This window comes from Syngnathus leptorhynchus, chromosome 2, assembly GCF_054491065.1.
Source record: "Syngnathus leptorhynchus isolate UIUO chromosome 2, UIUO_Slep, whole genome shotgun sequence".
Lineage (NCBI taxonomy): Eukaryota > Metazoa > Chordata > Actinopteri > Syngnathiformes > Syngnathidae > Syngnathus > Syngnathus leptorhynchus.
The window spans coordinates 18,866,903-18,891,861 of record NC_141196.1 but is presented as its reverse complement, the minus strand read 5'-3'; the positions used below and the strand labels follow the sequence as shown (position 1 = coordinate 18,891,861).

The 24,959-nt window shown below is 41.1% G+C and overlaps 1 protein-coding gene across 1 annotated transcript; it reads right to left on the bottom strand.

Moving 5' to 3' along the window:
* Positions 1-470: 470 nt before the first annotated feature.
* Positions 471-23,076, bottom strand: apln (apelin). The gene is made up of 3 exons (XM_085906552.1): positions 22,706-23,076; positions 7,105-7,277; positions 471-4,378 (listed from the first exon to the last, which is right to left on the bottom strand). The coding sequence occupies exons 1-2, from the start codon at positions 22,770-22,772 to the stop codon at positions 7,111-7,113; spliced, it is 234 nt and encodes a 77-aa protein (XP_085762678.1). The 5' UTR covers positions 22,773-23,076; the 3' UTR covers positions 471-4,378; positions 7,105-7,110.
* Positions 23,077-24,959: the final 1,883 nt, after the last annotated feature.

Genomic DNA, 24,959 nt, shown 5'->3' with positions numbered 1-24,959 from the left:
CACTTTAAAGTGGGAATTCTGAGAGAAAAAAGTCAGTTTCTGTCACCCCCCTCCCTTTTTTTTTCTTCACTGTCCCTAATCCTCCTCCGTAAGTAGTTCTTACTATTTACGTCTGTACATTTCAGTGCATCTATCAAGATGTAAGCTGTTCAGTTAACCACTTTATTAAACAATATTTCTTTCTTTCTGTGTTGGGAATAAAAGCTATTTATCAACCAGGCAGGAATCTATCAACCAGGCAGGAATCTATTGCTATTTTATTTTATTTTTTTAATGTAAGGTTTTAGTTTCACTTATCAACATCATCAGGTAGGAATTCAGTTCCAGTTTTTTAACTTGCTGGTTTGCTAGCATTCCAACAGAAGACGGTGTTCATGGTGAACTTACTCTATTAGTCGCTCAGAACCTGCATTAAAAGGGACCATGTCATGTTAGCTTTTTTTCTTGGCCAAAAATGACTCCAAACCGTGTTTTCTTAAAATAAGATTTTTAATATTACTTATTATCATAAAGATATATTTACACACTTTACAGAAATAGAAAATAAAAACACAAAGCTACACGTGAAAGGGAAAATAAGTACTCCAAGAGCTAAAGCTTATCTTTTATAAATTAGAAACCAAAAGTTCAAATATGTACACAGTATTTCAACCATTTCTGATACACTTGTTTTATTTTATTTATGTCATTTATTTTTGCCCAGTTCAACATCAAAACAGAGACAGGGGACTGTACATTTGGCCTGGTGAGTAATATTGAGCACACACCTTAAAACTGAATGTAGGAGTAATACATTTTCTTTCTGCTCGGGACCTCATAACACTGTTATGCCAGCCCGCAAGTCTCCCCGCGTGGTGGGCATGATGCTTTTCACGTGGATGGAGAATGTTTTCAAAATCAGGGCAGGTGGGGGGCCTGTGTGCTATTCTAGGTGTAGGCAGTCTCATTTGCCAAGCTCAGAGATAATATCAGATCATAGTCGTTTCCCACAGGAGGGGAAAAAAAAACAGAGTCATCCTTTGGGTGGCCCAGATGATTGGAATACACAGGATTGAATGGCACCCACATGGAAGTCTGACATGATGCATTTTGGACTCGACCATATCAATCTTCTGTCTCTAATTTTGCATCATTTTGTAAGTGAAAGTATGAAATGAATCTAGGATTTAAGCAGATCTTATTTTGCAAAATGTGTGTCTTCAGCCGTAACACACCTACTGTAAATTCTTACACCAAGTCAAATGGATATGGACCAAAGAAAAACAAATGTGGGGGCAATGTGTCAGAACCAACATTTTCTTGAAGGAAAACATGCTAACAAGTGCATAGAAACATTACTCAGGCCTTGTGATGGTCAGAGAGAAGAAGAACCGGAGAGGAAACATTGAGAGGCAAAAAATGGTTTCTCTTGCTGCAAAAGACCATTTGGGCAAATGGTTAAACTCTTCGAGCATAATGTATTGGTTTACCGTTTCAGCCTGAGCCTGAACATGCTTGTCCTTCCACACCACAAGGCCCATTAACCTGATGTGCTCTGGGCTACGATCTACACAAAAAAAAAAGGGATGCCTGAAAGCTTTCACGTGTCCACGACATATTGTGCTGCAGACTACTTTTCTATTTTGTTACATCCACAAAAGATACAACGTTTCAGACTGTAGTCAAAAAGGTAAGCTTTGGACAACCAGCTAGACAAAAAAAAAAACCTAAACGGACAAGATAGAATTGTCACAACACACTGGAAAACCTTTTCAAACCAAGAGACTCTTGTTTTCAGGGCATATTTTTCCAGCAGCATAATGTAATTGCAAAAGTGCAGCCTGGCGAACCCATGCAGAGAGGCCTTGGAGCAAAGCCACGCTTATTTGTTGAGATTACTTCAAACCAGATACTTGGGACCTGCGGGATATTTGTCTTTGAATTTTTTATTCAGCAAGATTCCGTATGGGGTTGACGTTGGTTTGCTCTGGTCTCTTGAAGGGCAGCGCGGCTGGTGCAGATGGTGAGGATACATTCATGAAGAAGAATGCGGATACAGACGTTCAGCTCCAGTTACAAAAACTTCTGAGATGGGGCGTGGGGTGGTGGATATCAATATGAACCCCTCGTCGTGACCCAGTCGACTTCCGACGTCAAAACTTCTGTCCCCTGACTATCTTCCCCCATCAAAGACAACCTCACACCCGAGTAGCGTTAATAAAATCGACATTTCTGTCTGGCAGGATATGAAAAAAAAAAAAAAGGAAAAAAAGCAGAACTGGAATTATTACGCTTCACAGTGCTCGAGGATTTAATACATTTTTAATCAAGGTATAATCTTGGCAGTGTTGACTACCACTGGGATTTTTGATGCGCTCTTCATAAAGGCTCGGAAGCCTTACACGCCTATTTGTTTGATTTCAATATTTGCATGAGATGCAGCAACAAAGAGACTTGGGGTTTAAGTTAAGTCACAGTTTTGTGCTTTGGTCCTCAAGCCTAACAAATGGCGGTGAAAGGTCTTAGTGATATGGTTACACACTGAACCAGGCTGACTATGAAGTGACGGAGAGCAGTGAGGGGAGGGGGGGGGGGTCGAGGCTGAGGTTCCAGTCTAAGCCAATTTAACCAACGAGCTCAGTCTACGTGGCCCCGGTCAGCCTCGGGGAGATTCATCTGAGAAAGATTAACTCAGCGTTTTAATGAGGGTACGGATCAAAGCCTAACCACCTGTGCTGTGGAAGAGCTGGCGGACTGGCAAGGCAACTGTACCCAACTCAATGTAGGTAAAAGATCACCACCTAAAAGGGCCACGACATGGTTACATGGTTATATTGTACTACACGCAATGAGAGTAATGAAGTTTACGAAAATATGCTGATATAAGCTTTAAATGTTGCAAACTCTATGATTGTTTTATATGATAGACTGATCTAGTACAAGCCCCTACGCTAGCACCCTGAGGAAAAATAAAGACTTAAACACAGAGATCATAGATAAACAGTGATGTATTCCAGTATGATGCAAAGGCATATCGTTTGGTCAAAGGTTTAAAGTCACTATAGGATTAGACAGCAGGACCATTTGTGATAGACTGATCTTGATTTGGGGCGTGAGTCAAGGAATAACCAGGTAAAAGTGGGTGTGCCTCTTGCGAGGTTTCTCATTTGCGACACTTTCTTCTAAGTAATGCAGGGGAACAAATCCAGGCATCAAGAAGATGCCCACCCTTGAAGGTGTATAATTCCGATAATCCCAAACTGGGAGTATTTAGCCAAGGGTGAAGTGCCATTTGAGGTTTAGTAATTGAAATGATATGATCCAATGTTGATTCATCCCTCGCTTCAAATGCGTGTCAGTATTTCAAGACTTTAGCAGAGGTAATTTCTTCACACCCTGGCAGCATTTGGAGTGGATTCATTATTTGGCACTTCATTAAAAGGCAAGGCAAGCCTGTAAGTGGCACAGACTGGCAATGCCAGTTAACAGTCGTGTGGTAGGAAGGTGGTAGGGTTTTGGAGCAACAACTGAAAATAAAATTTGGAGTTTAAGACTCATTTGAGTTGACACATGCTGCTACAGAGACCTCGAGTGCAGTTCCGAACACCAAACTAGCTTCAGATTATAGAATCTCCAAAATATAGTAGTTCTGCCACTTAAGTCGATTATTTGGACATGTGTGCAATTGTTTCTGTCAAAAATGAAACTGAATGTAGATGGCATTAGGAAATGCAAAGCACAGTCAAATGCAACATTCCTGCCTTTCTCATTGCTCATTAAACTGTTGACTCCTTTAAGCAGTAGAAATACAGACTAGCAAACAATATATTCATATTAATAATAATTAATCATATTTGACCAATTAACTGTTGTATGATTAGCTCCTTCTTCCTTTGCAAAAGCCATTAAGCTGCTACACAGTGACACAATTGGGGGCCAACCTTAGATTCCATTGACAGGAAAATTACACGGGAGAAGTGACAGATGCTCTTAGAGAGAGAGTCTGAACCATGTCATGCTAAATGTGTAAGACTCTCAAGGAGACTGCTATGATTAGTGTCTAAAAAGCAAATGATAGGTAAAGAAAAACAACATTTGGGCGAAGACAGAGATAGATCAAGTCATTTAGGGTGACGGAGGATTAGAATCAGATGGCTAGGGGCTCAGTAACTCCCCACCCCCCCATCACTGCCCTCCCTCGTTCCTCCTTAGAGCTAAGGGTTGAGCGGCTTGTCCTGATTTTTTTTTTTTCTTGTGGACAGAGTTGCTTGAAGAACCAGCAGGTGCTATGGACATCACTCTTCAGGCTGGGCAAGCATAGGCCCTTAGCAGCAAGGCCCCCCATGGCAAAGGAAGAGCATAGAAATCAGAACCTGGGGGATGGCGCTTAAAGCAGTGCCTGAAAAAGAGAAACACAGAAGTGTCATCAAAATGTGCACTCTTTTTTTTTTTGGTGTGTGTTCATGAGTCATGCAGACTTTTAAATTTCCTGTTTGATAAGTGTGCCCCCTTGGACCACATCGAACAGAACCTTCTGTGTGTGGCACCGCATGTTATCTTACATTTGAAGAAAGAGTAAAGTAGAGCTTTATCCAGACATGTCTCAACCAGATTCCATGGGTCTTTGCTTCAAAGAGTTCTACAGTATATGTCTCATGTACAACACAAACCCATCCTTATTCTACACTTGGGACACAGGATCAGCACTTGTCCAAAGGGATATCTGTTATCTTTATTTGGCGTTTTATCTTCGATCCAGTCTGCGATCATTTCCAGAGATTCCCCTTGGGTTGGAGCTCTGTTGCAAGAAAACAAGTTACCTTAACTGATAAGGGCCCATTCTTGTTTCAAGTTGGCATAGTTCTGCAGTCATGTCATGCCCAGTGAATTGACATGCGTGTATCTGATCTGAGTTGTATACACTATCTGTTTTGTTTGCTGGGTCCTCAGAATGATCTCACTACAACTGTTTGAGGTCATACCCCTCATTCCAAAGGAGGAGTTGCTGGACTACTTTTCATTTTTTCTAAATGGAGAAATCGTTGTAGGACTCCAGCTCTAAGCTTTCTCAAATAGGCCTTCAAAAATCGCCCGTGGCTTCAAAATGTGTAATATCCTGTCGTCTCTCTGTCGTTTAGTGGCTTGGCTTTTATAATATTGGCCTGGCGGAATGTTTGAATGTTAGAGCTTGCGATCAAGAGTCTTTCATCTCACATCTGGAATGTGTCAAGAGGAAACTTTCACATCGCCTGTGGTGTTTTGAAGAATAAAAGATGATCTGTCCAATATTCCTCGGACATTAGGATGGTGAGATGCTAATAAATGACACAGCTGGTAGATTGGTACCACCATCTACCATAATCACCTCAACTTATAGACATCATTTTTTTATTTGGCCGTAGATGCATTTTGGATTGTGCAATAGTACTGAATGAGTTGTCTAGTGTCGTAGCTCATCATCTAGTTGTATCCTTTCCTGGTGTAAAGTGCAAACTCTACTGAAGAGCTAGGTATCATTTCTGTAGGCTGACTATGAGGCCCTGCAGTACATTCTCATCAGTCCGATTTAGTGGTGGATTCAGACCACCGTTCCAATGAGCCACAATCTTGCCATTGAAGATTTCAACCAAACATACCCTGGGTTAACTCTGGAATGCAGCAAAAATATTTGCTTATTTTCCTTAAATTGAGGGATACTCAGTGATGACTTGTCATCCAGTGTAGATGAGCTTGTCTCTTTTGCACTCCTCTTTAAAACTAATTTACTGATGCTACGAGTCTACCTGTGCAATTGATGCCAGCTTGAACTGCGCGTAGTAAAACTTCACTTCCCGTAGCCTCATATAGAGGACTGACTGCGAAGCCTCTTAACTGCATAGACAACTTACTCTTCCTATAAGTCTTTAAATGAACAGACTTTGAACCAGAGAGGAGTGTTAAATGATGTTTGCAGAGACAGCATCGTAATTTATGAACCATTCAGTTTTTAGAGCCACTTCCTTATTGTGTTGGAAACACTGAACACTCACAAGTTGTTGAGGGTTCCCTCTTTCATTATTGTTTGACCAAGAAGACCGGGTGACCAATGTTCTGTCAAATGCATGTTACTTCTGAATGATTGTTAACTATTGTTCTGCGCCCTTGAGCGTCCTGAATGGAAGGCACAACATAAAGGAAGTTTGACAAAACATAAATAGAAAAACACAATAAAGATCATAATTCTCTGTGGATTTTAAAATATTTGTCACGCTGTCCACAATGTAGGACGTTTTTCTTTCAGCTGAATTAACCATGCCTTGACGTCCGCGGGTTGCAGCCTCGTCTCACTTCGGCTTGAATTTATGACGGCCCTTTACAGGTCAGTGTTGTCTACATGGCACCCCCTGAGGAGGAAATGGTGTCTGAGAGAGTTCCCCTGTCTCTTAGCACATTTGGGAAAGATTCCCTAATGGATCTTGTGTTTCTGTATGCATACATACGTATATGTTGCTGTTGCTTTGTGCAATGTGCAAACATTGGCGAGTGCATAGGCCAAGCATATGTATACACTGTACATTTGATCATGTTGCCTTAGCATGTTTTAGTTTCTCAGTGACGCCTCATCTGTTTTCTTTTGAAATAAAGGGAGCTTGCTTTGGTTCAACTCAGAAAATCAAACTGTGAATAGGTGAGAAGTAAAATATTGTCTCAGATTTTTGATAAAAGATTATTCGCACGACGGGTTGTTTGACTTGACAGCAAAGTTAAACATTCTTTTAAGCGCTGGAGGTTAAGACGAGAAACCAAACTCTTGAAAGTGTTATCTTTGTTTAAGGGTTTTAATTGACTTAACCAAATGAACAAAACCTATTTATTCTAGTGGAATGAACCCAAAGGTTAGGTTTCTAACAATATCAATCTCCCGTATGATTAAATGAATGACATTGTTGCAAGACCCACCTTTGTTGTACAATGAAGGCATGTAAATTCATTAATCTGTCAACAAAGTCAACAATGGCATTCTTGTGTTGAATGCAGACATTCTGGTACTATTGTAAGAGTTTCAATATTTAGACTCTTTCATCAGCAGAAACATTCCAAGTGACTGAATGCTGTCGAAGAAATGTTATGAGCGTTGAACCTCACCTTGCTCTAGAACGGCATTGGCCCCTTGTGGGAAAGGCGGGGCCGTGGGCGTCTCCGCTTCCATCCGCCTGGTCTGTGGCTCTGACCGCTCCTCAAAGGGCTTTGCTGCACCAGCTTTCTCACTGGAGCTGCTTCCTCAAGCTCTTTGCCATGTTCCGTGGAGGCCATTGGACCTGTGGGAGCCATACACAGACATAAATAAACAAACCAATAATTCCAAAACACTCGTATGAATATCACATTTGGATGATAGTCTATTATAAGTGGAAGAAAAGGATAATGGATAATGCACCATGAGACATGTACTGTATGTGTGTATGAAGAGCCCACCAAGCATCATTGTCCATCAAGTGTGTGGTGCTAGCTAATGCGGAGCAGATTTACATAGCCGAATCAAGCGAGCCCATCCCTTGTGTTTCATGTCTCTGTCACTCTGCCTGTAGATTATAATAAACATCTCACAATGACACAACCAAATCGCTTTGTTTGGTCCCAAGATTAGAGATGATTCTGTGTGTGCGTGTATGCGCACAGTGTGTGTGTGTGTATGCGTATTTGTGTGTGTACGTGCATGTGTGTGTGAGTGTGAACACAGGCGTGTTTGAGAGTAATCCCAGATGTTCTCATCCATTGGCAAAGTAAGAGCCTTTGGCCGAAATGCCTAGGTCCACCCCTGGTGTGTCTCAGAGTGCTCAAACTGCCATAAACGGAATGATCCAAAGCACCCTCATTTGTAATGGGATATTTATGGTAATCATTGACTTCATATCAAATTTGAACAAACTCCATAGAATACATAGTACAACATGAAAACCTAATGCATAGCGCTGAGTATGAATTGTTGTAATGATTCTGATCTTTATGATCGTCTTATTGGAAACCAATTCAGTCCTCTTTCTTCCTTGATTCAATTTGAGTTCACCAATCTCCTCTGCACTCCTAAGACTTCTTTAGAATAGAAAGAGGGGGAACACTAATTCCCACTGGGCAGTCAAAAGTTGATTGAAACTACTGACATGGGGTCATGACATTCCAGTTTGCTCACAGACACTGGCACCATTTTTAGAGTTCCCTAAAGAGTGACCTTTGGAACCTTTACAAGGGCTTGCTTGAGGACACAGCTTGAGATAAGTCACAGGGTGGACTGCAGAGGTGAGGTTGGAAGGGAAACAGCAGCTCAAGTCACAAAAAAGGTTGGCATTAAGTTACTAAAAACAATTTTAGTACAACTGACATTGTTGAAGGTTAAGCAGCTGGGACTGTTGTTATTTTTCTAACCAAATCTCGGTGTCAACCTTTCAATAATAGGTATGTATTCTACCAATGATACTTTGGCAACATGGTGATGATTCTCCTTACGAGCCTAGGAATGGGAGGGCAACCTCAGTGATAGAGGGGTCCTTACCAGATGTATGACTAAAATGCCATCCTAAATATAAACAAAATATGTGCCAATGGCTATGTTGGAATAGAACCAATGTATTGTGTGTGTGTGTGTGTGTGTGTGTGTGTGTGTGTGTGTGTGTGTGTGTGTGTGTGTGTGTGTGTCTATGTGTGTGTGAATTTTCTATGTAAAGCGGCTTTGAGTGTTTAGAAAAGCGCTATATAAAACCGATCTATTATTATTATTATTATTATTGAACCAAGCTGTAAATTGAATTTGAGGGTGAAAAAAAAACTACACATAGCCTTCCTACTATAATGTAAGTGGAAGCTGCATACAACACTAAACAATCTTCTCCAGGGTCCCCAAGGTTGATTTTATGTGTGGTTCAAAGCCTTTTGAATCATTTCCTATGATTCACAACCTTCAGCTATACCATACTGAAAGAAATGTCAAAAGAACAACTGAAAGCATCTGAATGGCATTCGTTAACTGTATGAGTGAGCTAGTTCATTGAGTGTTTTCTACGTGTTATCCCTGAAATGCTAGACATCTCGAGTTCCATTTCCACACTAATCCCCCTTAGCAAGCACATTACACGCTATATTTGTGGCAGAACACTAGGCTAATTCATAGACCAAGAGAAACGAAAATCTGTTGCATATTTCCGCATTTAAAGCCCATCTTTCCCGCAAGGCGCTTTAATCTGCACATTATCCTTTTGTTATTCCTGGATGCAGTGAAAGATGAACATTCACAGATTCTTGAAATATTCTGATAATTCTTTTCCAATCCTTGAGGCTGATTGTTAATACGTGTGTTGTTTAGGTAGGTTTTATGGCAAACTGAAGCATCCTGGAAGGATTTATACTTTTCTCTGTCAATTGGACTCAGTATTTAGACTCAGAACTAGCTGAAATAGTTCAGGTCTCACTTTTAATCACATGGACTATATGCTTTCACCACTTTAAATTATAAAGGTGCATATTCGTGCCTCAAAGACAAATGAAAAAACAATTGGCCTAATAATAATACCGAATGGTGGTTTCTTATGGGACGGTTTTGATGACATTGGAAAGGTTATCACAGATTTTGGTGACTTTGGAATATCGGCTACTCTGGACTATTTCCTACTTTTTGACAATTGACCATCACTTAAATGTTTGGTATTGCACATATACCTGCAGTCACACCCCAATGTCTAGTGGATCTGCGAAATGACTGTGACCAACACAATCATAGCACCAAAAGTCATCTCCTGTCCCAGATGCTGATATTGTCACACACCAGCGCCGCAATGAGACAATTTAGATGTCCACTGCCACAGCAGCCTGTCAGTAATTGCTGTGCACTGGAAGCAACGTATTGTCCAATCTCAATCAATCCATTGCGTCAAAACAGAGAGAGAAGTGTAATGAAAGCTGCTAAAATATCCTGTGGCCGGTGATAAGACTGGCAGTATAGATTGACTCGTGCAGCCAGTAAGAAAAGTGTTGCGATGTGACTTATAACAGACAGCAAAATAGCACATAGTAGCTTTGTTACATACAAGCCTTTTGATTTTTGCAATGGCAGAATGTGTATATATGTACTATGTATGTATGTGTGTATATATATATATATACATATATATATATATATTTGTGTGTGTGTGTATATCCACTGCATATTTCATCTCCATAAACAAGGATATGTCATCCGTTTTATTGCCCTGAAATTGGAAGCAGTCCCTGTAGTATCTTCTTTAATCTTTTCCCAGGAGAGATACTCGTGTTTCTTCTGAGCTGGTAAAGCACAAAACGAACTGGATAACATATGTCTGACAATAGTAAACCTCTTAGCTGATGACCTTGGAACCCCTCTTCTGTCTTTGCACCAAATCTGAACTCTTTTCATCCTGTTGCTAATTCTCCAATTAAAGTTTAATATATTCGGAAATTGAAGAATGACTGGATGTTATTTCTGCAAAGATGGATGTAGCATGCTCGAGTTGAATGCAAATTAAGTTTGAGTAGGTTGGGGAATAGTTGTCACTGTCAAGATGAGCTGCTTGATTCGCCGCCCTGGTTTCCAAACACATCCTGAGGCGATACGTTGCCTCTCATCAAATGCCGTGCTGTCCTTCTTATCACGGCCCAGTGCAAAGAGGAATATTGACAGCTCCTCTGTATTGTTACTGCAACAGTCCATCATCAGAACCGCAGCCTTTAGGGATACAAAATATAACTTCCAGGGAAGAAAAATGGCCATTCTTTGGTTTAACGCCGAGTTCATCAGCTGCCCTCATGGCAGGCGAGAACAAAGTGCACACCACAGTGCTGCCAATGGGCCAGAGCTGCTTATGAATAGTCGTAAAGCTGATTTGTGTGAACCGACTGCCAAAACAACCTCATAACAAATGTCTGCGCTTGTAAATGGAGCGACAACACACATTTTTCTGTCATTAGTGCAGCGCAGATTAACTTACACAAGACTGCGAGAGAAACGATTGCAGCGAGCACACAGAGGTGTTGTGTTCAGAGTTTAGGTCGCAGTAAATGTATACAAACACAGTTTGCATTGGCCATCGACATTTAATCCACATTCAATATTCTCTGATTGATCATCTCTTGGATCTTAATGGGCGTTTGTTTTCCCATCTTGCCTGCTGCTCATCTACATTGCGTCAATGGTGAATCAACTGTGTCGCAATCGCATTGATCAAAACTCACGGCCGGATAAGACCCTAACAAGCGTTTAATCTGTCCGCCATGTTCACTTTACGCTGCTTGCATCGCTTATCTGACATCTCTGTGACACACGCTGTAGATATACTGGCGATATGTGGAAACAAACAACTAGCAGAAGAAGGAACGTTGTCATCGGAGTGAAATTTCCTTTACAATTTGTCCAAATTTTAGCCACTTCCAGAAACGGAACAACTTTTCAACCAAATCTTTGATGATATGGTGTGGCTATTAGTGTGACTTGGCGCTTCGGCATATTAATCAGGAAATAGATTCCCATCCATTTTCTGTACACCCTAGACTGTTCACTAGTCAGTTGTATAAAAGTATTAAGTAGGAACTAAAGTCAAAAGTGTATACCACTTTACTATCCCGTTTGAACCCAACTAATGTGTAAACTTGTCCAAATTCACTCCACAGTAAGCATCACTTCTGTAAATAGTGAGCAATTCTTCAATTAAAGAGACAACCCGAACTCTTTCACTTCCAGTTGAAGTTTATGGTCAAATTAAATCTAAAACGAGGAGAAATACATGTGGTGGATTTCAAACAAACACAAGGTTAAGTCTTTAGTCTGCTAGCTAATGGAAAACAAATATATAAACAACCCTTTAAGCATCATATTTAAAAATAAATGGCACAACTTCACGTTTAGACATTGAATATAAAAGTAGCTCATAATTTTGGTGCTCGAATGCATTTTTGTTTAAAGCACATTGGAGATTTTTTTTTTAGGAATGTTTTACATGTGGGTCTCTCTATTGTGCAGATTTTCACCTATTGCATGTAGGTCAGGGAGGTATCCCCTTTTGATAAAGTAGTGGTTCTGTACACTGTTCCTACTTGTAACGGTGAAGTGAATTTTGCAATTCCCTGAGAATTTGTATTTGCAATGCTATCACTGACAATAATGATGAAGACAGAAATGAGTTGACACTGATTATTAAAGATGAGAGCCATCACCACATAACATGGAACGATGCCGTCTTGGTTTGGAGCAACATAGAAAGGCTTTTGTGTCCCTGAGCACCTTTTGCACTTTTTCAGAAAAATCATTAATTCAGACATTGTTGGACATTTGGGCTGGAGAAAATAATAGTTCACTCCTCCCAACATTGAGTTATTCGATTGAATTCTAATTATCCCTTTGAATGAAGGATAAAAATGAGCAGTAAAAAGAGTCTATTTTAGTCACACAATAGAATTACATATCAATGATTGTCTCTCTGCAACCGCAGAATTACATTATGTTCCTACAATTATTGCGAATAATAAAAAGGATAGTAAAAAAGAGAATAACTCTGCTCTGTGGTTGCAGCCTATTATACGGACAACGTGCAAACCTCCTGGGTAAGCAAACATCAATTGGCTTTGCTGTGGAGAGGAAGAATGAGTTCCCTGGAGGGTGTAGCCATGGTTATCGTGTGACGTCGGAGGAGCAGACCCGCTGTCTCAACCCTGCTTCTCCCCTTCTTCATTAACTAAGAGGCGACGAGTGGCATTCGCCGGTGAATCCGCATCGTTACCAAAGACACACTAACCCACACAGCCAGACGAAGCAGAGATGCTTGCCACGGTATAAGCACATTAGCGGATCAGGATTATTTAGCCGGGATGAAGTGTTAATTGTGCTAGAACAATCCAAACATTCTCTTAGCATTAAATAAACGCTCGCGCTGTCACAGCCACACATTGAGGGATTTGTCATCCCTCGCCACACACGTCCACCCTGCACGTAGTGGAAGATGTCCAAACAGGTAGCCAGTTGATGCTCATCGCAGACCCCCCTCCATCCTCACCCTAAGTAATTTTGGCCATTGGGAGAAAGTGGTACCAATTGCTGAGTTTCAGACCACGTTACCATGGCAACCACCATGAAGCCGCTCAATTCGGAGCTAGATCAATCATCTTAAATTATAATCCAGGGCGGTCCAAACGACAATCCGGGGGACATTTGCATTGCCCTGTGAGATTTCTGCTAGACAGTAACAATTTTCAAAACTATAAAGAATAATATCCTCACTTACACTGATTGATTAGTTTTACTGTGTTAAAAGTGAAGTGTTGAGGCTCTTTCATCCTTAATTTATTTTACCTTGATTAAAAAAGGTTAGACACCCCTGTTCCAAACTCAGATTTCATTAACATACCAACATACGGTACAGTTAGAATCAATGATCGTTTTATCTGTGATGTTAAGCCTCCTCTGCAGTCTCAGGAGCATTTGTTTTGTGTCGTCTTTGATTTCGGCTGGGGGCTGTTTGATATGCAGCATTGTTGCGCTATGATAATGCTGCGCTTGTGGCCGAGCTGAAGGCCGTCTTTGTCCATTAGGAAAGCAAAGTGCATGAAAAGTTTCTCCCGTTTAATGCAGCTTTCTATCGCAACCCCTCACCGTACCCTCAGTGTGAAGGTTCAGAGAAAATTAAGATGAAAAACAAGCAGCCCACTACTTTCTGCAGATGTCCCTGTGAGTCAGCCTTGCCTGCCTTGTGCCCAAAGTAGCGAGCGTATGAAATGATGAGGTGTGAGATGGCGTGCGCGCTGATGATCAGAGCACTACCAGTTCAAAGTGCCGCCGGCAGCAGCACTGAGCTGGCTAATGAAGCTCTCGACTCTCCTCGCTACTTGACTGCCTGTCGCTTTATTTGCAGTCACACTTCTAGTTGGAGGGGTGAATTTGTGGCTACAAGGTTACTACAAGTTGGGGGCTTCTGTACTCCAGCAGCAAAACTAAATAAATCCTCAAACTTTTCCCTGATGAAGAACAAAATTTGAGTTTGCCGGCCCTGCTGCCAGCCCAAACATGATAAACAGTTGTGGAAGATGGTTGCAGTTGAAGTCTATATAATCAGTGCATTAATAGTTTAAAATAAATGTGTCACAATCTAAACACTCATATCTAAAATACAATTACCAACATTACCTTTCAAAATAAATGACTTCTAGATTATGACTTGAAAACATGTGGCAGGACTCTCCTCTAAAAACACAGGCTAAATTTAGCTCCTCCCCAACGTACAAAAATCTTAGTCTCTCAGTCCAAATGTATCACCTCACAATACTTCTCGACACCAATTACTACTGTCTTACTATTGGCCAGGGCTATGGCATCAGACATATGTGATCTGTCAGGGCGTAATTGAAGGAGCACCACACCCATCATGTTCCAGTCATGGAAACAAACAGAAAGAAAAGAGAAATAGTTTTTCTTCTACAACTATAAACAAAAAACAACTGTTGACCCAAGAAGATGCTGTAATATTATTCATTTATCATAGTGAAAGAAAAATGTTTGTTACTATTGTCAATTTGTCATATTAACTGTCTAAATGTGTTGCCCCACCATTTGTGTCCAAATATCCGTGCAAACCATCAGCATGTCAACAATCTTTTCCGTTGTTTGTTAGCAATAAGGTAAGCATACTTTGCTAAAGAATAACTGTGTTGTTTTAAATACGCAATGGCTAAATGTTGCTTTTGTGTTTAATTATACAGTAAATCTCAACTTGGAGTGCCATTAAAAGCTTGAAGCCTATTATGAATGAATTGTTCACCTTTTGCCCAACTGCTACTTTTGTGAACTGAAGTGGCTTGAATTGAGTTCACTGCCACCATACAGCTGAAGTTTGACCACCAGTGTGCAGTAGTGCATGTTAGATCTTGAGGAACAGTACTGAAGTCGGCTGCATCCACATTTGTGATGCTGTCTGAGAGTATCCTTAAAGATGGCATGTCAAGGACAAAGCAAAACTCAACCCGGCTCTCTCCTGTGTCATCATCATCCCACCTCTTGGGCTGTGAACCTGCCTACTGCCATTTGACAGGTTGGAGGAGGAGAAACAGGAGGGAAATGTCACTATGCAGGGGCCTTGGCTCTCCCCACAGTACACTGTATATACACTTTTGATGACAGGAAATAGCAGCTACGTTGCATCAGACTGCGTCACTGGAGGAATAGCGTTGGCTCAGATGCCCAACCTGGACACAATGGGTGTAAAATGATGCTCGCTTTGAACCATAGCTACCAATGTAGTTGTGCTTATTCTAAAGTTTAACTTAAATATCTTTAGAAGTCATTGTCATATATGACATGAATGGATTCATAAATAAAGAAAAGATATAAATGAGATGAATAGAGATGGTAGGTTAACTCAGTGACAGTCACCGGTGTTGCAAGGTCTCGCTTGGAATAAACTGTTTTCATTATGTGGATAAATGTTTATAAATGGTTTTGGTAATTTTATAAACATCTGTTTCCATTCTCCCTAACACTGGCGAGGGGCCCACCTGTGCGTTGGCTCGACCGCCACTATTATTCAGTGGCAGGTCATTTGACCGACAAGATTATAACATGTAAAATAGTCAACAACACATGCATTCCAATGTGTCGACGAGTGCAATGAATAATGTATGATTTCACTCTATACGAATGATCTCCAATTGTGTAGGGAACGAGAGGGATGTTATGATTTTCAAACGCTTCATTCAAAGAGAAAACACTGCGAACATGACAGTTTGAAACCACTCGAGAGACGCCACAATAGCTTAGTGATGGAAACATGTTGCCCAAAGCTCCCCGTCACGCATCCCCCGCAGGGGAACGTTAAAACCTGAGACCGAATCCCACTACAACGGTCGGATCGCCTTTCTTTACTGGCATCTTTATTGCAGACTAAGATCAACCAGCTGTGAGTTGCTTTTAGCCACATGTGAATTTGTGAGCCTCAACATAAACCATGAATGGGCTTCTACCAAAAAATGACACGTCCAAAGCAATTCTTTGCAGTCTTTTGAAATTGAGTTTGAAGGCAATTAAAGCACCTACATTCCTAAAGAGCACAATATTTATTCTGTGATCTGACAGCTTGTTAATAAAAGTGTCTACTCAGATCTTGATCAGGAATTAAATCTGCCAGGGCTACTGCTATAAATGTATAAACACTTAATGTTCAAACAGAGGGTCGTAAATAATATTTTCATTGGGCACTGGTGGAAAGCTGTTAGTGGGGTGACTGTCTGACTCTTATTAAGGGGGGACGGCAAGATCACATGAGGTCTGGTTAGCCAGAACTTGACCCACTCCACTCCATACGGCTTCATGCCCAGCTCAGGTTATGCACTTTGATTGTTAAAGGCGGCATACATGGTACTCTGATTTATAGGTTTAAACTGTTCTGTAACTAATCACATAACTAAATTTCCTAAAGTGCTTGTATATGTAAAAATACCCAATTGAAATGAGTGGAAATGCTACGAATCAATTCCAAAATACAATTTTTGCTGAGATATTTTTAAGAAAGAAAAATACCACAGTTTTTCATACAAACAAATATTTCAAAAGTGGTTTAAATGATACAAATAAATAAACTGGTTTTATGATTTGTAATGATTGCACAAACTGATTTGTGGCTTTAAAGGGTGTGGTCTAGTGAGTGATTTTAGGTACTTGAGATTGTTATTTGACGTGGCAGCAAGTTGTATAACAGCATCTTTTTGCAAGTGTTCTCATTATGAATTCATGAATTTGACCATAGGTCCCGTTCAATAAAAGGCTAACACTCTAGCTCACATTGTTTTGTTTACTGTATTGTTTGCTCACAACATAAAGGGAAGAAGAATTGACCAAGGCTTGTAATTCTAAACCCTTGCAAATTGGGCCACTTGTAAATCAAGGTAACACTTAAAATAATAGTTCCAATGTCACACACTTTTATCAAAATACATCAACCTCGTGCAAGTGAGCGTCAATGTCACGGCCAATGGAACGTAGGAATTTTGTTGCCACGATGAGCATGGCAGGCAGTTTTACTCATGGAGATGACAATTCATCCACTACATTGTCTACATGTATTTCTCCACAATTTGTGTACAAATATCTGTTGCTTAAAGGCTTACGATGAGACAACACTGATGCCATTTGTTAGTCGTAAGGAATTTTGCATTGTTTGTTAGCATTGAGCAAAAAATTTTTTTTTACTAAGGACGAGCTGTGTGGTTGTTTTAAATGAACATGTAATTCTTTCTTTTATGTTTAGTTCGCCAGTAAACTTCATTAAGGAATGAAATCAAACAGCTTGAAGCCTCTTCTTTGAAGAATTATTGACTCTGCAAAACAGCTGCTTTTGAGTTCAATTGAGTTCGCTACCACCGTACAGCACTTATGTATTGATTTCGTACTTGCAATTCAAAGCAAGAATTCTAATCAATCTATCTATCTATCTATCTATCTATCTATCTATCTATCTATCTATCTATCTATCTATCTATCTATCTATCTATCTATCTATCTATCTATCTATCTATCTATCTATCTATCTATCTATCTATCTATCTATCTATCTATCTATCTATCTATCTATCTATCTATCTATCTATCTATCTATCTATCTATCTATCTATCTATCTATCTATCTATCTATCTATCTATCTATCTATCTATCTATCTATCTATCTATCTATCTGTCTATCTATCTGTCTATCTGTCTATCTGTCTATCGTTCTGTCTATCTAAATGTTTTTCTCCTTCCTAAAAAACACATTTTCAATTTTGGTCAAGATTGGAACAGATTGGAAGATGATGTTTTAAGTTACGAGTGTGACCGTGGAACAATTTGAACTTGAGTCTCAATGTATTACTGTAGTTCCCATAAGGGTCTGGAGTGCTCCACATGTCACCACAATAAGTGTCAGCTTTCCTCTGGCTACAGTATAACCATCTGTGAGATTTTTGATGAGACAACCCTGCAAGATCCCATATAGCCTTTTTATTTTATAGTCCCTCAGCTTTTCTTTTTTAACTTGTCTTTGCTCTTTTTTTCCCCTCCCTCCGCCGCATTGGCTCTCCAGGGAAGATCTAAGTGAGTAGATTTATTCAGTGAAAGGCTTCTGAATTGCATTATGGCTGCACGGCACTCACATATGCCAAAGTCTTCAAGAATCTCCAGGGTGCGTCGGCGCAAAGGTTAGCCTTATATCCCGACCAAATGACGCGTGATTTTTCTCTAAAACGCTTCCTTAATTCTCACTTGCTCCGGAGCAATGGTGGGTGCCATTCACTCAGCTCGCATCAGCCAATATTATGCAGACGTCTGCATGTCTTTAAAAATCTGCTCATTTGAGCCCAGAACATCTCCATTGGGAGGCCACCTCAAACACTAGGCCACAAAATTAGGTCCATCTGGTCTCAATCCAGTAGGCTCCTGGTGACTAATGTTGCATTCACAAAAACAATTAATGATGATCAAAAGTGGTAAGCATTGTATCCCACCAGTCGAACGATGAAAAAAAAGATGAAAATGTAAATAGTAGCACTCTATAATATTGTACTGTATAAAACCATAGAGTAATTATATAATTAGCTAGGATGTAAAAGAAATAAATAGTTTGAGCATCATGAGCATCATTAATGCTTCAATTCAATTCATTATGCATCACCTTCTGGTGTGGCCACCAGGAGCGAGTATAATACCGTACAGTCCTGCATACACAAACAAAGAAGATTGCTGGTACTACTACTAGTAGTTGTCCTACTACTACTACCACTCAGTAAGATGCAATCATATTAGTCATTTTGTGTAGAGGACAAACAATATATGCCTTATATTATCTGTCAACATGTGTTGGTCCACCATTTGTATTCAAATATCATTGCTCCTAAAACTATTGATGCAACCTGTTAGCATGTCAATGTCGTTTTACATTATTTGTGAGCCTTCGGCTGGGAGGACTTTCCTATATGGTTGTTTTAAATACACGTGTGATTGTGTAACGTGTGTTTTATGGCTAATGTGACAGTAAACTTGAACAAGGAGTGGCAGTTTTGATGAATTGTTTAATATTTGTGAAAATGCTGCTTATTGTGACGCAAAGAAATTTGAAGTTTGAGTTCACTGCCACTAAACACCACACATATCCAAATGACGACATCATCATTGTACATCATTTTGTATCACTGTTTCTAATATTTTGGTTCCCCACCTTCCTTTTTTCAAAAATCCCATAATAACATTGGTCCACACCGGCTCTTCCGTATCATACAGCACTTATTAAGATATTCCCGAGCATCTGGAAATGTTTAGTTGCGTTTGTTCTCTTCTCAGTGACCGTAATTAGATCCAAAAGCACAAACACCTTCTTTGCATTAGCACGCCCCACATGATTTACACTTGCCAGTCAGACCAGACCAGGCGCTGTTTTCTGCCCCCTTGTGAGATACCTCACATACTGTTTTTGGCTGTAGTTTGACCCGTAACACTGGGATGATCATATGAGCACGCTGCACTGCGGTGCCTTATACGTGCGTCCAGCCCCAACAGTACATCAAAGTTTCATACGGAATAATAGCAGCGCTGACAGGCTCACATGATATCGCCCGCTTTCCAGGCAGTCGATTTCTCGGTCAGATAAAAGCACAGCCCATCAGGGCTTCATGACTACCTCACCTGTTTAACTCAGCTAGCACAATTACATCAATGTGTGTGTGTGTGTGTGTGTGTGTGTGTGTGTGTGTGTGTGTGTGTGTGTGTGTGTGTGTGTGTGTGTGTGTGTGTGTGTGTGTGTGTGTGTCTGCTGCCATATGTGTTGCTATGGGGTGCAGAGAAAAGGATGGATGCTCATGCGACAGACACAAGGAAGGACTGTTTACGTCTTGAGAGTCAGAGCGAGAAAGAGTGATCGGCCTCGGGGATGAATTATGGATACCACATGTCTAAAGCTGGAGCCCTCTCTTGAGCCAGAGTGCTTTTCAAGGATGGGTAATTGAAGTGCACATCTTGAGGATGGTAGTATTACACGCAGAAGGCCACTGCTCCTTTTTTGTTAGATGATTTAGAATTTTACAAGGCGCTCAGGTACCATTTCCACAACACCATTGAATTATTTTTTTTTTTTTTTACAAGTGCCTTTTTGACCATTAGTTTTCATGGCAACAGTGTTTTAGAGAGTGGAAACGATTGAAAGGGTTGTCTGTAAAAACCCAAGGCATAAATTGGTATTTGACAAGCTAAAAAAGAAAAAAGGACCGCTTGTACTCATCAAGTGATTTTTTTAATTATGTACTTATGTGGGTGGTACACCTGATAATGCAATATCAGGATCAAATATCTACTTACAGTGGACATAAGATAGCTGCCCACCCTGACAAGTTTTTGTGGCGTAATAAATGAGTTGAAGAGCAATCACTTCAAAACTTTTGGCGTCAATGTAATCTACAACCTCAATGGATTTTTTTAAAACTATTTTTCTGCAGTATAAACAAAAAACATAAATAATTTCGTCTCACAAGTTTGCACACCCTTTCATGCCTTCTGATTAAATTTAATCATTAGTATTTTTTTTTTCAATGTCTAACCTTTGTTTCTATTTCCATAGTTCTTTTATGTTTTATGTAAAGCATTTTGTAGATGCAAGAATGTGGTATACATATTAACTTGCCTCATAACTTGGGTGTGGATGTTTTTGGAATTAACCAATCACATTTAAGCTTCTTAAATAAGACAGCAAAATTCCAGTTGTTCTCATATATATTTCCTTGTCTTTGTCTAGTGTCGAAGCACAGCATGCTTTAAAATGATTTTTATATTTTGGGAAAAAAGCTTTATGAATTGGACTTTTTTGTTCAAGTCCTAGATTGATTAACCGATTATCTTCTAAATATGACCAAATGTTCCTTCACATGGTGGGATTACTAACAATTGGCCTGGCATGTAATTTACAGTTTTTCCATCAGTTTTGCTTGTGAATCTTTGTAAACAATTCTACCATTAATCAAACTTTTGAATGACAAGATGATGAAAAGTTTCCAGAAAACCTCTGACTTCAAGACTCCTTAAAGTATAAATCTAAAAAATGGGTCTCAATTCATTATTCAACGCTTTAATTCCTTCCTTCCTTTTGCATTTTACCTCAATTTCCAGACGCTCACACGGCTGAGACAGATGCCCAATAAATCGGAAGTGCATTTGTTTCAAGATAAAAGACTTCACACCCACTGCCTACACGTAGGAGCTTCTTCTGACACCTTTCCACGACGACGCATGCTGCTTGTGCCTAGCAGACACACTCCAGCTAGCATCCCTCCCCACACCCATCACCGTCGCAACACTCTTGCCTCCCTTCATCTCTACCAGCTTCCCTTTTCTCGTTTCCTCCCCATCAATGGAGCGCTGGTACTCCACAGTAGCAGCCCAGGGTAAGGAGGGGTAGGAATGGGAAGCACATAAGCGGCATGACTGGAACAAACACTAAGAAGGATAAGCTGTGGTGAAAAGCTCTTTTTTTTTTCCACCGGGGGGCTTCGCGAGGCGCCGAACACGCTTCGCCACACACAGGGGTGCGAAAAACGACACTGGCCATGATGCTAGATAATTGCTTCCCATTTAGTCGTGCGCCCAGTAGCGTCAGACAAAAATAGCGTGTGTCGCTGTACGGCAAATGTGCAGGGAAGCATGGGAAGTGGATGGTGCCGCTCTGGTGGATCAATATCGCAGAATGGACAGCATCCCGGTTGCACAGCCTCTCTTTTTCTATCTAAAGTCAGAATGTTGCCTTATCACTGTAATCAGTCTGGACTCAATCACCTCTCACAGCCTATATCGCTTATAGCCTGTGTGTGTGTGTCTTCCCCGCAACTGTAGTTGGGAGGTAGGTGATAATCCCAAGAATGGCTTGGACGTTTACACAAGGCCTAACTGTTGTTTCTTCACACTACAGTGTTACCTGCATCACATCTGCAAGCTTGGCCCATCACTCCCCTCAAAGAAGCCACCCTTAAACCCTTCCGAGGCAATAATGTGCAATATTAGACTTCACAGGCATCCATATATAGTCCAACAATAGCTCCAGTGGCACTTTACGGAAATTTACCGTGGCAAGGCGTCAAGACCGAATCCCGGGAGAGAGGATCCACACATCTGGGATGTGTGTGTGTTCTCCCCACCAACCCTTACAACAATTATACCATCCTCATTATCATCAGTGCAGGATGCTTCCATGAGCAGCGTGTTGCTCTGCTGCACAATCAAAGTCACTGAATAATCATCATGCAATGCAGGTCAGATGGAACACAAGCTGCCAATTTGTCAAGATTCCCTCTCGGGCTTGTGGAACATGTGCCATGCGAAGCTTACATTTCATAACAACAGTCTGCCATGCATCCATCACCCCACGCACACAAGCCCTCGGTACTCCATTTGCAGCTTGGCTTCACATCAAGGTGAGACGGAGGGGGGGGGGGGGATTCATGAGGGATGATAATGATGCACCTAAGCCAAGAGAACAACATTCAAGTTGAAGCCTTGTGAACCACTGCAGTGCAGTACTGTACCCGGCCAGGTGCTCCTACAAGCCTGCTGAGAGCCCTCACACGCTGGGTAACTGATCAACCACACATACAAACACAGATCAGCTTGCACCAGCACAGACAGGACAGAAATAGAAGAGGGAGGAAAAAGAAGAGAAGGTGCGTGAGGGGTGCCTCGCTTCTACTCACCAGCACTGTCAGAACACAGCAGAGACACCAGGAGCACAATCACCAGCGTCAGAATCTTCACATTCATTTCTGCACTCCCCTCTGGCTCGCCGCTCGTCGCTCGCTGATATACTGTAGTGCTGTGTATGTGTGTGTGTTTGTGTGTGTGTGGATGGGAGGGAGGAGAGAGAGAAAGAGAGAGAGAGTGTGCAATTGAGAGAGAATGAAAGAGACTGTTTGCTCTGTGTGTGTGTGTGTAAGAAATGAGTGTTGTCTAAATGTGTGTTTGTGTGTTATATGTGACAGCTCCACTCCAATGACTGGAGGCACGTCTCTATCCAAGCTCCCCCACAGCGTGTGTCAGAAAATGAGCAGCCAAGTTCAGTGGAGCTGTGAGTGTCTCTGGAAGTCCTGCACTCCTCGGATAAGGAGGCTGTCTGGTCATGTGGCTTATGTATCTCGGAGCCACTAGGTCACAGAAAAGCCACCTCCCCCCAAAGTCAGTAAGTGTGCATGGACTGGGAGTTGGCAAAAAGAGAGGGAGGGGTGTGAAGAAGAAGAAGCGGGAGCATGGGGGTGCGTGCAGGTTTATGATAATAGCCCAACAGATGCTCTTGTTGAAAACTCTTTTGAAATTGCAAAGCAGGATGACATGCCAGGAATTTGGGGGAATCCAAATAAGCGCTAATAGCGGATGAAAGAAGGAAGGGTAGGTGCGAGATGAGCTTCCTGCTTTTGTAGCTCGAACCCTCGCTCCATTCTATCAACGGCGCGCCTCGGGCTAAATCGGTATGGTTGGCTTAAATCACCAAGCGCCGTTTGAAGTCGGCCTCCGTGACACTTGGGGAGTCACTGCAGGAAAAAACGTATCAATTATTGCCCGCCACCTCCTTTAACCAATCATTTTTTGACATTTGGGATATTCTTTTCACAAACAAAGGCCGATAAGAGAGCAACTTATCTCGTTTGCGTTTGTTTACCGCACAATAAACAGGAAACGTTGATTTTTATTGCAATGAATTGTGAGAATTGGGAGTTTCCTTATCGCGGAAAACCATGTAGCGCCATCAAGGCGACATGCTTTCTGCATCCGCAATTGTTTTTTTTTTCCTTTTAAAACAACTTTCAAAATATGTAGTCGATGTCTAACATTAGCAATGTTTGATTTCATCACAGGGCTTTTTGTCTGGTTTCTGCTGTAGTGTTGAAACACAAAAATTGTCGCAAACTTCCATATGAATTCAATATAATTCTATCCAATGCAACTCACAAATGTACCTCGAGCGAAATTAACATTTTTCTTTAGGGATCTACACAGGAGAAATGCCAATACAGAATCAAATGTTCTAAATTGCATCGGTTTGCATTCAAGACCCATAAGAGAACCAAATGAATCCTTAGTTTAGGCTACTCACTGAAATATTTAGAAATTTAGTGACCCTACTTGAGAGTTTTTGAAGATATGAGTTGTCGTTCTACCAAATTTTTGCCTTGACATGCAAGCTAAAATTTGAGGTCTGAGCATTTGATGCTAGCAAGGGACTCTACTCGACTCAGCTCCCAAGCAAAGAAGCTTGAAGTTTCTGCCATGACAAAGACTCATGATCAGGGGATGAAAGGCGGTCTCCAATTGCCCAGGTCACCTGCACGGCCAACTACATCAACGGCAAGGGAAAGTTTTGCAGTTTACTTGCCAATTTCATACATGGACACATCAAGTCTATTTCAGTACCTGCAGCCTACTACTGATCGCCCTGATCTAGATGCAAATTCTTATACTGCTCCCAGATGACCAAGCCATGCACAGGAACAACATTTTAAAATTCATAATAATAAGAATAAATTAAAGAATGATAATAAGTAAATATTATTTAGACTACAATTATTGGATGTCAGATTGTGAAGTTTTTGGCCTCCTGAGTGGCTCAATCTGCTTACATTTGGGGTTAGAGTCCCCGAAGGCATGTAGTGACACTTGATCGATGGGCCGCCTTTGCCCCCCCCCCCAGACCCTAACCCCCTTCTCCGCAAAGCTTCTTCTTTCTGTTGTTACTAAACAGTCACACTTTAGTGGCGTGGACCTGAGAAGAAGGGGCCTGTGACCCTCAACTTTCCACAACAGCCTGGCCATTGTCTCCCCCAAGGGTCCTGGGTCCCGCACGGGAAACCATGTATGTGCCACCCACTTGAGATCCAACAAGAGGAGCACCTTCCATTTTTACACGAGGCACTTGAAGGCCTCTCCTGCTCACGCGGATCGCTCCTCTAGGCCCCC